The sequence below is a fragment of the Salmo salar genome, chromosome ssa16, assembly GCF_905237065.1.
Source record: "Salmo salar chromosome ssa16, Ssal_v3.1, whole genome shotgun sequence".
NCBI classification, from domain to species: Eukaryota; Metazoa; Chordata; class Actinopteri; order Salmoniformes; family Salmonidae; genus Salmo; species Salmo salar.
Genome location: NC_059457.1, coordinates 74,443,677 through 74,458,280, shown reverse-complemented (window position 1 = coordinate 74,458,280; position 14,604 = coordinate 74,443,677). Strand labels below are relative to the sequence as shown.

The 14,604-nt window shown below is 45.7% G+C and overlaps 1 protein-coding gene across 3 annotated transcripts; it reads left to right on the top strand.

Moving 5' to 3' along the window:
• The first annotated feature begins 2,739 nt into the window (after positions 1 to 2,739).
• Positions 2,740 to 13,154, top strand: LOC106574622 (CRACD-like protein). 3 transcript variants are annotated; one of them, XM_014150607.2, is made up of 11 exons: positions 2,740 to 3,007; positions 7,674 to 7,751; positions 7,965 to 8,121; positions 8,249 to 8,384; positions 8,483 to 8,644; positions 8,905 to 8,973; positions 9,104 to 9,298; positions 9,440 to 10,838; positions 11,125 to 11,169; positions 11,745 to 12,398; positions 12,548 to 13,154. In XM_014150607.2, the coding sequence occupies exons 2-10, from the start codon at positions 7,703 to 7,705 to the stop codon at positions 11,972 to 11,974; spliced, it is 2,442 nt and encodes an 813-aa protein (XP_014006082.2). In that variant the 5' UTR covers positions 2,740 to 3,007; positions 7,674 to 7,702; the 3' UTR covers positions 11,975 to 12,398; positions 12,548 to 13,154. The 3 variants fall into 3 exon arrangements, with proteins under 3 accessions (XP_014006082.2, XP_014006087.2, XP_014006086.2); XM_014150612.2 differs by lacking the exon at positions 8,905 to 8,973; XM_014150611.2 differs by lacking the exon at positions 11,125 to 11,169.
• Positions 13,155 to 14,604: the final 1,450 nt, after the last annotated feature.

The window sequence follows — 14,604 nt, the reverse complement described above, 5'->3', positions numbered from 1 at the left end:
GACTGCATGTGTTCGGACTGCAGACCTGCTAGCTACACAATGAGTTCAAGTTTTTCCCGGCCCACCCCACTATCCCTACTCTAACTCAACAGAAGGAAGTTACAGTAGGTTATAAGTGCGATGACCGATCACCATGTTAACTGTATGACTAGACAGAAACATGGTAATCCTGCAATAAACAAAACCGATAGGACAGGCACAGTACACCCAACATGAGAAACAGCATTTACAATCATTAGGAAAGATAATGGGGTTTGTGAAACACAAGCGACAATCTATTTGAATATACAGTATCTACGGCATGAACAGACACTCGCACATCAATCAACAACAACTAAAAGAAGCTTGCACTGTTTCTGTCCAGCATTATTTTATGACATTGTGTAATATTATGGTTCAATGGGCGTGGAAAGATGTGCTTCTGAGAGATGAAATAAGACCATTGATAAGACTAATAACCAGGAAAGACGTGAGAACAAGGTCACCTTCAGCCTTCAAATAGGAAAGCCCTGAAGAGGGAAGGAGAACGGAAAGAGAGAGAGAGAGAGAGAGAGAGAGCAGTGAAGACACCGTGGGGGGTACCAGCTAGTTATATTTGTGGAGGGTGTTCTCTAGAAATTAGTATTGGGGTGTGTGTGTGTGTGTGCGTGTGCGTGTGTGTGTAGTTTCATGGTGTGACTAGCAGTGTGCCAGGTGTGTCATAACACTCCTGTTCTGTCTCAGAAGTAGATTGGGTAGGCTGAATATCTGCGTCCTGCCCAAGGTAATGACTATCCAAAGGTTGCTGCCAGGCTGCTGCCAGGTTGCTGCCAGGCTGCTGCCTGACTACAGGATGCAGGAGAGCAGAGTTTCTAGTCCCCCCCAAGTTTTCTGAGCATTTAAAAAAAAAAGTATTTCATTTTATTGTTCATTTGAAAATCTGTTACAAAAAATTCCTATGCATGATAGAGATACACAGTGTATGTGATCCTATAGACATGTAAAGGGTTGAAATGATTATGTTTTAGTCAAATATTAGATCTGTTTGGGCTTCTTGCGGTCAATCTGCAGTCTACAAATGATTTGTAATTATGTTCTGGCCCCCTGACCACCCGCTCAAGAAACAATCGTCCAGAGGCCGAATCTGGTTGATGATGTCTGTTCTAGCGGGTCTCTAGAATGGCAGAAATCATCTACATAGAAATAGAAAGAGGTGAATGGATATCAATGGGATTTTTTTCCACTACAAGACCATGGTACTGGCCTACCGAGCAGTAAGAGGACCTGCCCCTCCCTACCGTCAGGCTATGCTCAAACCCTACACCCCAACCTAAGCACTCCGTTCTCCCACCGCTGCAGGAGGGCAGCTCCCGCTCAGCCCAGTCCAAGCTCTTCTCTGTCCTGTCATCCCAATGGTGGAACCAGCTTCCCCTTGAAGCCATGGCAGCAGAGTTCCTGCCCATCTTCCCAAAACATCTAAAACTACACCTCTTCAAGGAGTATCTTAAATAATCCCACCCCGTCATGAACTAACACTCCACTTTACTTTTCTCCCTCTTACTATCTCTGACTTTGCTGATAGCTATTGGAAAAATGTACTTACTATGACTGTGATGTGTGGTTGACCCACCTAGCTATCTTAAGATGAATGCACTAACTGGAAGTCGCTCTAGATAAGAACATCTGCTAAATTATTAAAATGTAACATGTAAAAATGACAGTGGTGTTCCCATTATAGTGGATCAACAGAAGTTGCCATTAATTGTTCCACGTATGTGAAGAACACTGAGAAATGCACTGAACTCTGAGAGATGAATGTGAAAAGCTTTGAAAGGGGAAGATACTGTACCTTGCAATACCTTCATTTGGAATTCACCCCATATTCTTCATAAATATGAAAGAAAGAAGTGGGTCTCAGTAAGGATAGTTAATAATCGAACAGATGCTAGCTAGTCGCTCCCTTGCCACACCACTCATCTGGAAACCATGACAGCGAGGTTAATGTTTACACAAGCCTTCTTTGTTGGGGAGCAACACTCAAGACATTGGACATTTCTAACTCTGTTAGCCAATGTTTTCTGGGCTGAGGTGTGCAGGTTCCTCCTTTGACTGTACAGGCAACATAAGGCCACACTCTTAGAGATATTATTATTACATGTTTGTATTTTACAATGATTTTCAGAAGGCCGGTCCTGAAAGCAGACTTTGTCCAGGGAGGGAGGGAGTGGAGGTAGTGGTGTCAGAAAGGTGAGCTGTCTGGCTCCTGACCGTTGATTGGGTGGGTGGGACTGCCTGAGCTGCTTTTGTAAGGACCAGGGCTAATGTTTCACTCAGATAACAGTGTACTTGAATTGGAGTAGTCAGAATAATGTTAGATAACACACAGGACACAGGATTAAACAGTAAAGTACACAGAGGGGTGAAAACATCAATGTTTGTAGTGTCTTGTCTTTCAAGCCTATAGAAACCTGGTAAGCCCAGGAGGCTATAAGGTAGACCCAATGCCTACAACGGGTCACTAATTACAACTTATGAGAAAAGTGACTTATTCACTCTAATTATTAACTCTTTATAAACACATACTGAGATATGTAACTGCATTCAGACATTCAAATACTTTTGAATGAGAGTACTTAGGAAATGTCTTTAAGTTTGGACATTTGCCGAAGACCCTAAAAGGTATAGGGGGGATAAATGATGCAGGACAACACAACACATTTGTTCTCTGTACACAGCTCATTTAAGACAGCTTTCTCACTCCTGTCACTGATCCTATGAACACTACCCTTGCAGCGCCACTCTCTCTCTCTCTCTCTCTCTCCACTCCCTCTCTCCCTTTCTGTCCTATCACCTCTCTCCTATCACCTCTCCTTCTCTCTTTCCCTTCATTTGCAGATGGCGGTGGAGTGAGGTGGCTGAGGACTAGTATGTGTGTGAGTGCGTGGAAGGACACATCCTCCCCTTGGAGAGAAAGAGAAAACAGAGAAAGAGAGAGAGGAAGAAGAAGCAGCTGTTCTTCAGTAACAGGGTAAGACAATTCCACCCGGCTGAACTTGACTCTTACTGTAAATGAACTAGAAACCACCTACAAACAGTTGTATCTGTTGATAAAAATGATCATTGATAAGATAATTTGCAACATGTGATCTTCCATGCTGTTGTACAGTATTTCAACTGTTTCTTGTTCCATAACCTTTGAACTTTTAACTACAGTGTGTTGAGCACGAGTTCTGCATTCCTAAATGGGATAAACTGATAAGAATCAAATGGTGTCTGACGACCTAAACAATAACAACTGTTATGATCTCGGGAGGTTTTATCCAGGTTAAAGAGGACGTGCTAGGGTTTTGAAAACTCCAGATTCCATGTGATTATTCCACTGCCAAAACAGAAGCCTACAGAGAGGCTTCAACCTGTTTCTGTAAAAACCCACCATGCACTCATCCTGCAAGAAGGAGGATTGCCAATACAGTGTTTGTCTTTCCTAAGTTATCCTTCATTGTCATCTAATAAAACTGCCTTTGGTAAACAACACTGCTCTGTATATAAAGCATCATGCTGGTTGTGAACAGGATCAGAGTAATCGCTGATCATTCACTGGACAATTAGATTTCATAATGGCTGTTTGGTTAAAATACCTTTATTAAAGGGAGAGCACGAAACCATTGAGTTCTGGTTCATATTTCTTTAGTCTAGTACCCAGAGATAGATTATAGGGGGTAGCTCTCTACCTTAGTCCCTCCATTATCAACAGGTAATATTCCATGTGTTCACTGCACTGCTGTGGTGTGTGGAGACTTGCTGAAAGTGTCAGGTCCCCTGGGCTTGTGTTGTTTGGCTCACTGAGGAGTCCCTTGGCTCTCATTGTGCAGTGCTGTTACGTAGGACTTATCAGTCACGCTTCCTTTTTAGAGGCTTTTTCCAGGGAGGGACCATGTTGGTACCTGGTTTCTATTTACTTACATGGTAAGTAAGCAGCAGTGGGGGCTGCTGAGGGGAGGACGGCTCATAATAATGTCTGGAACGGAGCGAATGGAATGGTATCAAACACATAGAAACCATGTGTTTGGTGTATTTGATACCGTTCAACTGATTCCACTCCAGTCATTACCACAATCTCATCCTCCCCAGTTAAGTTGCCACCAGCCTCCTGAGGTAAGCAGGTCATAAGATGTTACGATATTCTATACTTTGAACTTTTTAAATAATTTACATAAATGTATTTCTTTGCTTATTGTTCTTTAGACATTCAGGTGTATTTTCCCAGCCATTTACAGTTAATAATTCACTCATTGCCTACAGCTGAAATCTATTTCTATTCAAATGGCCCGATTCATTTACACTCCAGAAGCATTTAATCAGATTGTTTTATTGTATGCGTGGCGCTGTAACAAATAGATGGTTTCCTCTTATCTATACAGTAGCTCAGCTGTGGGGTTCCGTTATAGCCTTGGGGGGAACCAAGCTGACGTCACTACAGGCACTCGAGCACCTGAGGTGTCGCAGCCGCAGGTGTGTGTGTGTGTGAGGTCTAAAAGGTTACACAAGTTCATCATCTCATTAAACAGTAATACACAGGCTTATCCTCGCCAGATCCACAGGTAGACAGATCCATGGATAGCCAGCCATCATATACAGTCTCTTGGCTTGATTTAGAATCTCAGTAGACACCATGTTGACACTAAAAGTTACACCTGAGACATTGACACTTCTAGTTACAATGCAAATTAGAATGTTTTAATTATGGAACGTTTGGTGCCAACAAGGTGGATAGTTAGCTGAACTCTATCGCTCTTAAAGGCTCTTCTACCACAGAGTGCATACATAGTATACAGATGCCGTATCTTAATTTGAGCCAGTTAAAACAGCATGAATATAATCCTGCAGCAACAGGAAATGTGGATTATATGTGGATTATAATTAATGGACATGTTTTGTAGGGGTTGATACATTTATCATTAGGGCAAATCCAGTCTGACATTTGTGGAAATTACAATTCCTTCAACAATAGGATGATCAAATTAAGATACGGCATCTGTACTGTGCTGTTTGTATCAGGACTGGCCAGCCAGTTTCAGTAATATCCTGTAGCTGCAGGATAGGATTTCACCAGAGACAGTACCCCTGCTGTTCCCTATTGTTGGGCTTGTTCTCTGCAGATATCCATTCTGCTGGGCACCAGGGTTCAAGGCCTGGTTGCTGTGTGTGGTTCAGTAGTTGGTTGCTCAGTGAGCTGCACCGACCTTTAGTCTTCTACTCTGCAGGGAGATGTTCCAGTTGACAGCTAGATGCAGAGCAGGGTTGCTGTATTAGACAAGGTTGCTGTATTAGACAGGGTTGCTGTATTAGACTGGGTTGCTGTATTAGACAGGGTTGCTGTATTAGACTGGGTTGCTGTATTAGACAGGGTTGCTGTATTAGACTGGGTTGCTGTATTAGACTGGGTTGCTGTATTAGACAGGGTTGCTGTATTAGACTGGGTTGCTGTATTAGACTGGGTTGCTGTATTAGACTGGGTTGCTGTATTAGACAGGGTTGCTGTATTAGACAGGGTTGCTGTATTAGACAGGGTTGCTGTATTAGACTGGGTTTCTGTATTAGACAGGGTTGCTGTATTAGACTGGGTTGCTGTATTAGACAGGGTTGCTGTATTAGACTGGGTTGCTGTATTAGACTGGGTTGCTGTATTAGACTGGGTTTCTGTATTAGACAGGGTTGCTGTATTAGACTGGGTTGCTGTATTAGACTGGGTTGCTGTATTAGACTGGGTTGCTGTATTAGACTGGGTTGCTGTATTAGACTGGGTTGCTGTATTAGACTGGGTTGCTGCATGTGGTTTGGTGGCTGGGTTCAGTGCACTAACCCAGTCTTCTCCCTGAGTTCTCCCTGCTTGTATATGTCTTAGAGAAAGATGGATTGGGGGAGTTTGGGCATGCTTAGAACTTTGGTGAACCCCCTTGTTTTACATTTACGTCATTTAGCAGACGCTCTTATCCAGAGCATACATTTTTTTTCTGTGCTGTCCCCCCGTGGGAATCGAACCCACAACCCTGGTGTTGCAAACACCATGCTCTACCAACTGAGCTACAGGGAAGGCTTTTTGTTGTCTTCTTTCAGACATTGTGTGAAAGAGCTGTGCGTGTGTGTGCATATGTGTGTGTGTGTGTGTGCATATGTGTGTGTGTGTGTGTGTGCATATGTGTGCGCGTGCGTGCGTGTGTCTGTGCGTGTGTCTGTGCGTGTGTGTGTGTGCGTGCGTGCGTGTGTCTGTGCGTGTGTGTGTGTGTGCGTGCGTGTGTCTGTGCGTGTGTCTGTGTGTGTGTCTGTGCGTGTGTGTGTGTGTGTGTGTGTGTGTGTGTGCGTGTGTGTGTGTGTGTGCGTGTGTGTGTGTGTGCGTGCGTGTGTCTGTGCGTGTGTGTGTGTGTAAGCATGATGAGTCTGGGAAAGGTTGAACTCAGGTCGTGTTTAATTTGTCTCCTTGTTATTTAATGTCACGTCACGTCATCAGTGGACTGCTAGGCAACTCCTATTCAGGTCCAGGCACAGAGTCAACACAGGAGCTGAAAGCCTCGTCTGGTCCGCTTGTTCACATCAAACGCTCCATAATATCTGCTGAAAGAGAAATACTGTTGAAACTAATTGGAACTGCTGACACAATAATCACTGAACTGGCAAACTTGACTTGAGAAAATGTTACATCAAATGAAAAGCGCTTATTTATTAACTATAAATAGCTAGAACAATGACAATAGCAAAGCTAATATCTAACGCCTGATAAAAAGTAGACCATTTATCAGGTTTGTTAGGTTTCATAAACGTTGCCTTAGTTTAGAGGTGTTATCAGCTCGTTCAAGGAAAAGAGTGTGAAACTATTATCAATGAAGGGTCTTTGTCTCTTGAAAGACAAAGTCATTTACTGGTATGTCGGCTGGATAATCAAATGTGCTATTATTACATATTAAATAAATAAATACATGTTATTCAAATACGACAACTCCAAAATCTGTTGACAGACAATGTATTAAAAAAAAATTATTTTTTTTTAATGTTTTTTAGTGTTTTTGACAGTATTGCAGGAAATGTAGAGGGAGACAGCTAGCTAAGACAGAGGGTGGCTGAGACAGGGCTCTAACCCACATCGCCAGGGGGCCATAGACAGAGGGTGGCTGAGACAGGGCTCCAACCCACATCGCCAGGGGGCCATAGACAGAGGGTGGCTGAGACAGGGCTCCAACCCACATCGCCAGGGGGCCATAGACAGAGGGTGGCTGAGACAGGGCTCCAACCCACATCGCCAGGGGGCCATAGACAGAGGGTGGCTGAGACAGGGCTCTAACGCACATCGCCAGGGGGCCATAGACAGAGGGTGGCTGAGACAGGGCTCCAACCCACATCGCCAGGGGGCCATAGACAGAGGGTGGCTGAGACAGGGCTCCAACCCACATCGCCGGGGGGCATAGAGAGGTATATTTGGCAGTGTGTGTACAGTACCAATACTCAGGCAGTAAGTCTGAGGCCAGTCCTGAAAGCACTCTTTGTCCAGGGAGGGAGTGGTGTGATAGAGGTGGGCTGTAACCTGCAGTCTACAGGCTCCTGAATGGCACAGGAATAGCCATTGTTCAAACACAACCCTCTGGCGTTGCTAAATACGATGTCGTTGAATGGTTTTTGTCTTGCCCTGTCTCTCTTCCTAGGTAAGAGCAGCTAACTCCAGTCTCCTGTCATGGATACTAACGCTGGGGAAGTGGAGGACTCAGGAGAAGAGCTTACAGGTAGAACACCTGTCTTCTTTCTTTTTAAATGATTGACATGCCTAAACCAATGTAAACAGACATACGTAGCTAGAAAATCATTCATTCCCAGCACACCATTCATACACAGTGCATTATGCAATGCAAACAGGAAGGAACTTCACAGCAAAACGTCTCTTGTTTGACTCTGCAAACAAAACCAAATGTAGGACAGTAACTTTCTGGTGGTTTCAGGGAGGAAGAAGTCTCGGTTCAAGGTGCTGAAGAGTCGTTTGTTAAGCCGTCTGAAGAGGAAGGAGAATGAAAGACTGATGAAGCAGAGCCAGTCCGCCAGTGATGTCACTGCTGATGCCGTAGCTCCGCGGGACAACGACTCAGAGGATGACTGTTTGTAAGCATCTGACCTCTTTCACTCACTGGAAATAGTAGCATATCAAGTTATCATGTTTAAGTAGCACGTCCACTGGGAAATACTGTATGTATGTAGTAAACATATTTTTGACCTGTGTCACTTACAGGGGCGGTCAAAATACACTGGGGTCCAGAGCTCTGTCACATGACAGCATCTTCCTGGCTGACCAATCACAGAGCTCCTCTGAGCCGACGAGGGTTCTGTCTCAGGAGAACGTACATGGCAGGATACGAGAACTGCAGGTGAATCCGTAGGTGGGAGGGTCCTTATAAGTCTAATCTACTGTTGTGATTGGTCCTGGAGTGTGCTCATCACACATGCACTGTTTCTAATTGGGCAGCTGAAACTGCAGCAGCAGAACATGTGTCTGGGCCCTCCCCCCTTGCTGATCCCTGGAAAGAGAATGGAAGATTCCGGAGCCACCTCTGAGGATGATGGTTTGCCCCAGAGCCCTCCAGAGATCTTGTTCCATGACAGAACAGCACAGGGGCCTTCCTACAAGGTGAATGGGGCTGATCACATATACTGCACACACATAGATACAATTGATCTAACTTGTATTTATCCAGGATAGTCTCATTGAGATAACATCTATTTTTAGAGAACAAACCTTGCTGTAGTCAGTAGAGTCTGTTGGTACACTTGCAAACAAAACACAATGTAATCATCACCATTATCATTATCATCATCATTCTTCATTACTCTTCCACCACCTTGTGTGACTTGATTGACACCTCTCCCTCCATTCCATTCCATCCCCAGTTCCCTGACACTCACAGGCACCATAGCTCTCTGAGTTTAGCAGGGACAGGAAGTGAGGAGGAGGAGCAGGTGATGCAACTTCCTGTCTGCATTACACCACATCCCACATTCACATACTGATCATCCTAACAACATTCACCGAAAACATGTTTGTTGGGTCCATTTCAGTTGTTAATGTGCTTTTCTACTTTCTCCTCAGTGCCTCTCCCAGCCCTCCTCCCGTCCTCTCTCCCCGAATCCTGCTTCCCCCTGTGATCTGCAGCCCTCCCCTGCAGTGGACTTCACCAGCCCAGCCCAGTACACTCCTAGCCTGGACAGCTCTGCCGCCCGTCACCGCATGTCTGTCAAACCCAGAAACCAGAGGGCCAGCGCCAAGGGAAGGAAAGGTCCCCTGGTAAGATCTCACTGTATAGTGTAACATCAAAACACCACATAGTGGGTACTGGGCAGCATTTCAATCTCTAATACCTTGATTACAGTGTAAATACAAGACCATGGTTTAACAGGCTGTTAATCTTGTCTGTGTCATTACTAGAGAGCAAGCAGACTTGGCTCAGAGAGCCTGAGTGACCTGGACCCAGACCAGCCCCTCTCTGAGAGGGAGGAAGAGCAGGATGGAACGGAGGACGAGGACAGAGAGGAAGAGGAGGAGAGGATGCGACCGTTCTCTTCATCCCCAAAAGACTCTGAGGAGAAGCCCTGGCAGTCAGTACCCCCTGGTGGTCAGAAAGAGGTATTACAGAGACAAGAGTCCTCTGAGACAGAGGGACGAGTCACCACCAACCCTCTCTACCTCCAGGCTATGACCTCTCCTCTACCAGAACCCATGACCAAGACCTCCATCCTGAAGACCCAGAGCCTGCCCACTCCCCCTTCAGCAGCAGTGGAGGAGCCACAGAAGCCCCCGGAACCTATCCGGGTCAAACGCCCAAGAAATCTCATCCAGGATAATTCAGACCAGGGAAGTCGGCCTGGGTCTACATCTGAAAAGACCCTCTCCAGGCCTCTCAGCCCTGTCTATGGATCAGATAATGTCACTTCCACTACAAATCAACTGCCCTCAAAAGAGAAGCCAGAAGAGAATATGACCCCTGCCACCTCTAACAAGGGAGACAGGTTGAGCAGAAACACACAGGGTGTGAGCCTAGCAGACACCAGCAGCTCTACACACCACTCTGCTCTACCTACCCCTGCCCCTCGCGTTATAAGACAAACACAGAGACCTGCTTCTGAGAGAGAGTCTGTCAGAGAGACTACAGCAGTCCCACTGTCGGGCATTAATGAAGAAACCTCCAAATTGGACCTGGTGCAGAGGACGACAGGCCCACCTACTGGCCATGAAGACACACTGCCGAGAGCAAACCGTTTCTCCACCTCCTCCTTGAGACAGAGTTCCAAGAGCGCCACTGGCAGTGCCCACACAGGGACAAGAAACGAGGAGATGAATGCAGAAGGAAAAGGAGGGGAGGGTTTGGTGGCCAAGAACCCTCATCAGGAGTCTGTCAGAAGGCAAGAGGTAAAACCAGAGCAGGCCACATTTAAAGGTCTGAAGGAAAACCAACCACAACCCTCGCCTCAGGAGAGAAAAGTACAAACAGAGGTAGAAGTAGTGGAGGAGACAGGACTGAAGGGAGGAGATAAAAGGGATGGGCAGAGCGAGGGAAATGAGGAGAAGGAGCAGGAGAGGAGTGCTTTCGGAGTGAAGCTGCGCACCACTTCTCAGTCTCTGAAGTATCGCTTGGAAAGGGACCAAGAATTCAGGGTTAAGTGTCGTATTGTCTCAACAACTGCAGAACCAGTCAAAGGCGAAATTGGCACAAGTTCAAAGGTCAGGGGTGACTTGGCAAATAAGGCTTCGAGGAAGGGCCCGTCACAAGTGTCTGACTGCCCCCCCTCATACACCCCTGACAGAAACAGACTCAACGAGAACCAAGGTACGTATGTCCTCTAGAACATCGTCGATAGTTCAGCGGAGAAGTTGAGCCTCGCGTTCAACGCTCTGAGTTGTTGCGGAAATTGACCCACTATGCTGTTTACTTTCTGAATCTACGTCATATCGCTGAGTCTATATTGAATAACTATTAACTTGGACTATGCACTAACTAACTTTGCACTAACAAGGTGTTCCAGCTCACACGGTTGCAGCAATGTCAGTCTACTGAGGGACTTGTTTCAATAGCATGTACTCACCTGTAGGCACTGTCTTGGTTCTATCCTTAGATGATGATGATACTGACCTGGTAGTAGATGCCTTTTTAGACCCAGGTAATATACATCTACTGAACCACTGAACACTTCTCTAATAATCATACAATAGTAGTTACAGTATAATGAGCACTTCTGAATCAGAGTGGGCTATTTCCCCTCCAATCAAAACCGTTTAGAAATTACAGCACTTTTTGTACATAGTCTTCCCATTTTAGGTGAGCAAAAGTATTGGGACAAATTCACGTATGTTTATTAAAGTAGTAAAATGTTTAGTATTGGGTCCCATATTCCTAGCATGAAAATACCCTCACATTAAAGATCGCAGTCTGTACTTTAACCTCATAGTCATTGTTTGATTTCAAATCCAAACTTTTGGAGTATAGAGCCAAAAGAAGAAAACATGCTTCACTGTCCAAATAATTACAGGGGCACTGTTTGAGGTGAAACAGAGGTCTTATTACAATCATAATATTGCCAATATCGACCAAACCAAATGAACCACAGAATAAATTAGGATTATCTGATAAATATAATGGATTCACAACTCCAGTCCTCAAACACCACAGTATCTTTTAAATACACTTTAACTAAAGTTTGATTTGATTTCAATAATGTCACCCATTGTTCCTCAGACAAAGGTCCATCCTCCAGACCTGCTCTGGGGCTCCCAAGAGGGGCTGAGACCCCTGGGTCTAATGGGTCAGCTGGATCGGAGCCTGTCTGGATGTCCATGGCCCGGGAAAAGACCAGGAGTCTCCAACAGCATCTCAGTCCAGAGACAGAGCCTGGGACAGGGGGGGACAACAACGCCCCAGTACACCCCATCACCACGGCCAGCTCCAACCCCAGCCCCACAGCCTAGATTACAACCAACAGCTCAGCCATCAACACAACCTCCATCACAATCTCAGCCAAGCACAAAAACCTCCTCGCAAAAACAGCCTCGCAACAACAGGCTCGCAAAAACAGCCTCGCAAAAACAAACATCACCCCCAGTGGTACAACCACCATCTCCACCAATACCAAGCGGTAGACCAATCCTACGGGGAATGCAACTGACAGCTAAACTCAAAACATTGCCTTCAGATCAGCCTAACACACAAACAGCATCACAACCGACACCACAAGGAACAGCTCAACAGCTGACACAACCGTCCTCCCAACCTCACATGCCAACCAGACCAACTCTACGAGGAGCGTCTGAGAGATCCTCCACGTCTCTGAAGAGAGCTGAGAAGATGCCTGTGGAGAAATGGACAGAAAGAGCGCTCCCGACTGGGACTATGGTAAATATTTGACTGTGACCCCACTAGGGTGAGACGTTTTTCCTGATCAGTTCACGTGGTGAGGAAAAACAACTGACTCAATCAGAGTAAGTCTTCATGTAATGTGTCCACTTCAGTTAGTAATATGTCATCTCTGTATTTTATCTTAGGAGGAATCTAGCAATGGTCAAACTGAGATTCACATCGCAAAGCCTGACATACCTTCTTCATCGTCATCATCATTGTCACACCGGGGTCAGCCAACCTGGATGGAACTTGCCAAGAGGAAATCTCTGGCCTGGAGTGACAAGACTATGGACTAAGAGAAATGCACGTGGGTGTCTGTGTGTGTGTGTGTGTGTGTGTGTGTGTGTGTGTGAGTGAGGTAAAGGGGTTGCTAAATAGAGTAAGAAGAAGACTGAAATAAAATTATGATTTGTTGCTGACTGTATTATTTGAACCTACTGGATTCAGAGTATGAGTTTAAAACCTCTTTCCCATTACTGTGCCTTACTCTTCTAACCATGAAATTAAAAAAACTACTTATATATTTCACATTGGCCAGATTGATGCTAAACTACTGCATATAACATTACTAAACCAAGAGGTCTGGACTTTTATGGCACAAGGGGGCATACTCTTGTCCTGTAACATGTTGGTTGCTGGTTCAAACTCCGCTTCAGTTTTTTTCACTGCTTTTGACATATCACTCCCTGCTAGATCCCTTCTAACTACTGTCCCAAAGTGTTGTCTGGAATAAATATAATGTCAATTGTATTCTGTCTAGTTTGAATTGTGTGGGCTCAATCAATCATCAATAAGCTATTATCAACCACAATGGGGCTGCCTCATCAATAGGGCCACCGTGGAAATGGTGAATAACTTCAAATTCCTTGGGTACACATCTCAGAGAATCTGAAATGGTCTAACCACACGAACACCATAATGAAGAAGGCACGACAGAGATTCTTCAACTTCAGAATGCTGAAGAAATCCGGCCTGTCCCCGAGGGCCCTCACAGTGTTCTACAGGAGCACCATCGAGAGCATACTGTCGGGCTGCATCACAGCCTGGTACGGCAACTCCACCGCCGCAAGACTCTTCATAGGTTGATACGTGCAGCCAAACGCACCACTGGGTGCACACTGCCTGCTCTACAGAGCACCTAAACTCAGTAAAAAAAGAAACGTCCTCTCAGTGTCAACTGCGTTTATTTTCAGCAAACTTAACATGTGTAAATATTTGTATGAACATAACAAGACTCAACAACTGAGATATAAACTGAACAAGTTCCACAGACATGTGACTAAGAGAAATGGAATAATGTGTCCCTGAACAAAGGGGGGGGGGGGGGTCAAAATCAAAAGTAACAGTCAGTATCTGGTGTGGCCACCAGCTGCATTAAGTACTGCAGTGCATCTCCTCCTCATGGACTGCACCAGATTTGCCAGTTCTTGCTGTGAGATGTTACCCCACTCTTCCACCAAGGCACCTGCAAGTTGACGGACATTTCTGGGGGGTATGTCCCTAGCCCTCACCCTCCGATCCAACAGGTCCCAGACGTGCTCAATGGGATTGAGATCCACGCTCTTCGCTGGCCATGGCAGAACACTGACATTCCTGTCTTGCAGGAAATCACGCACAGAACGAGCAGTATGGCTGGTGGCATTGTCATGCTGGAGGGTCATGTCAGTTCTGTCTGGTCCAGCGACGGTGGGTTTGTGCCGATAAGCGACATTGCTGCCGGAGATGTCTGGTGAGGACCTGCCTTACAACAAGCCCTCAGTCCAGCCTCTCTCAGCCTATTGCGGACAGTCTGAGCATTGAGTGAGGGATAGTGCGTTCCTGGTGTAACTCGGGCAGTCGTTGTTGCCATCCTGTACCTGTCCCGCAGGTGTGATGTTCGGATGTACTGATCCTGTGCAGGTGTTGTTACACGTGGTCTGCCACTGCGAGGACAATTTGCTGTCCGTCCTGTCTCCCTGTAGTGCTGTCTTAGGCGTCTCACAGTACCGACATTGCAATTTATTGCCCTGGCCACATTTGCAGTGCTCATGCCTCCTTGCAGCAAGCCTAAGGAATGTTCACGCAGATGAGCAGGGACCCTGGGCATCTTTCTTTTGGTGTTTTTCAGAGTTAGTAGAAAGGCCTCTTTAGTGTCCTAAGCTTTCATAACTGTGACCTTAATTGCCTACCGTCTGTAAACTGTTAGTGTCTTAACGACCGT

Excerpts from the sequence above, each read along its gene's own strand:
- LOC106574622 (XM_014150607.2), top strand. The coding sequence starts at position 7,703 with ATGGATACTAACGCTGGGGAAGTGGAGGACTCAGGAGAAGAGCTTACA. Across the intron at positions 8,974-9,103 it reads GAAGTGAGGAGGAGGAGCAG|TGCCTCTCCCAGCCCTCCTC; the intron begins GTGATGCAACTT and ends CTTTCTCCTCAG. Across the intron at positions 11,170-11,744 it reads AGATGCCTTTTTAGACCCAG|ACAAAGGTCCATCCTCCAGA; the intron begins GTAATATACATC and ends ATTGTTCCTCAG.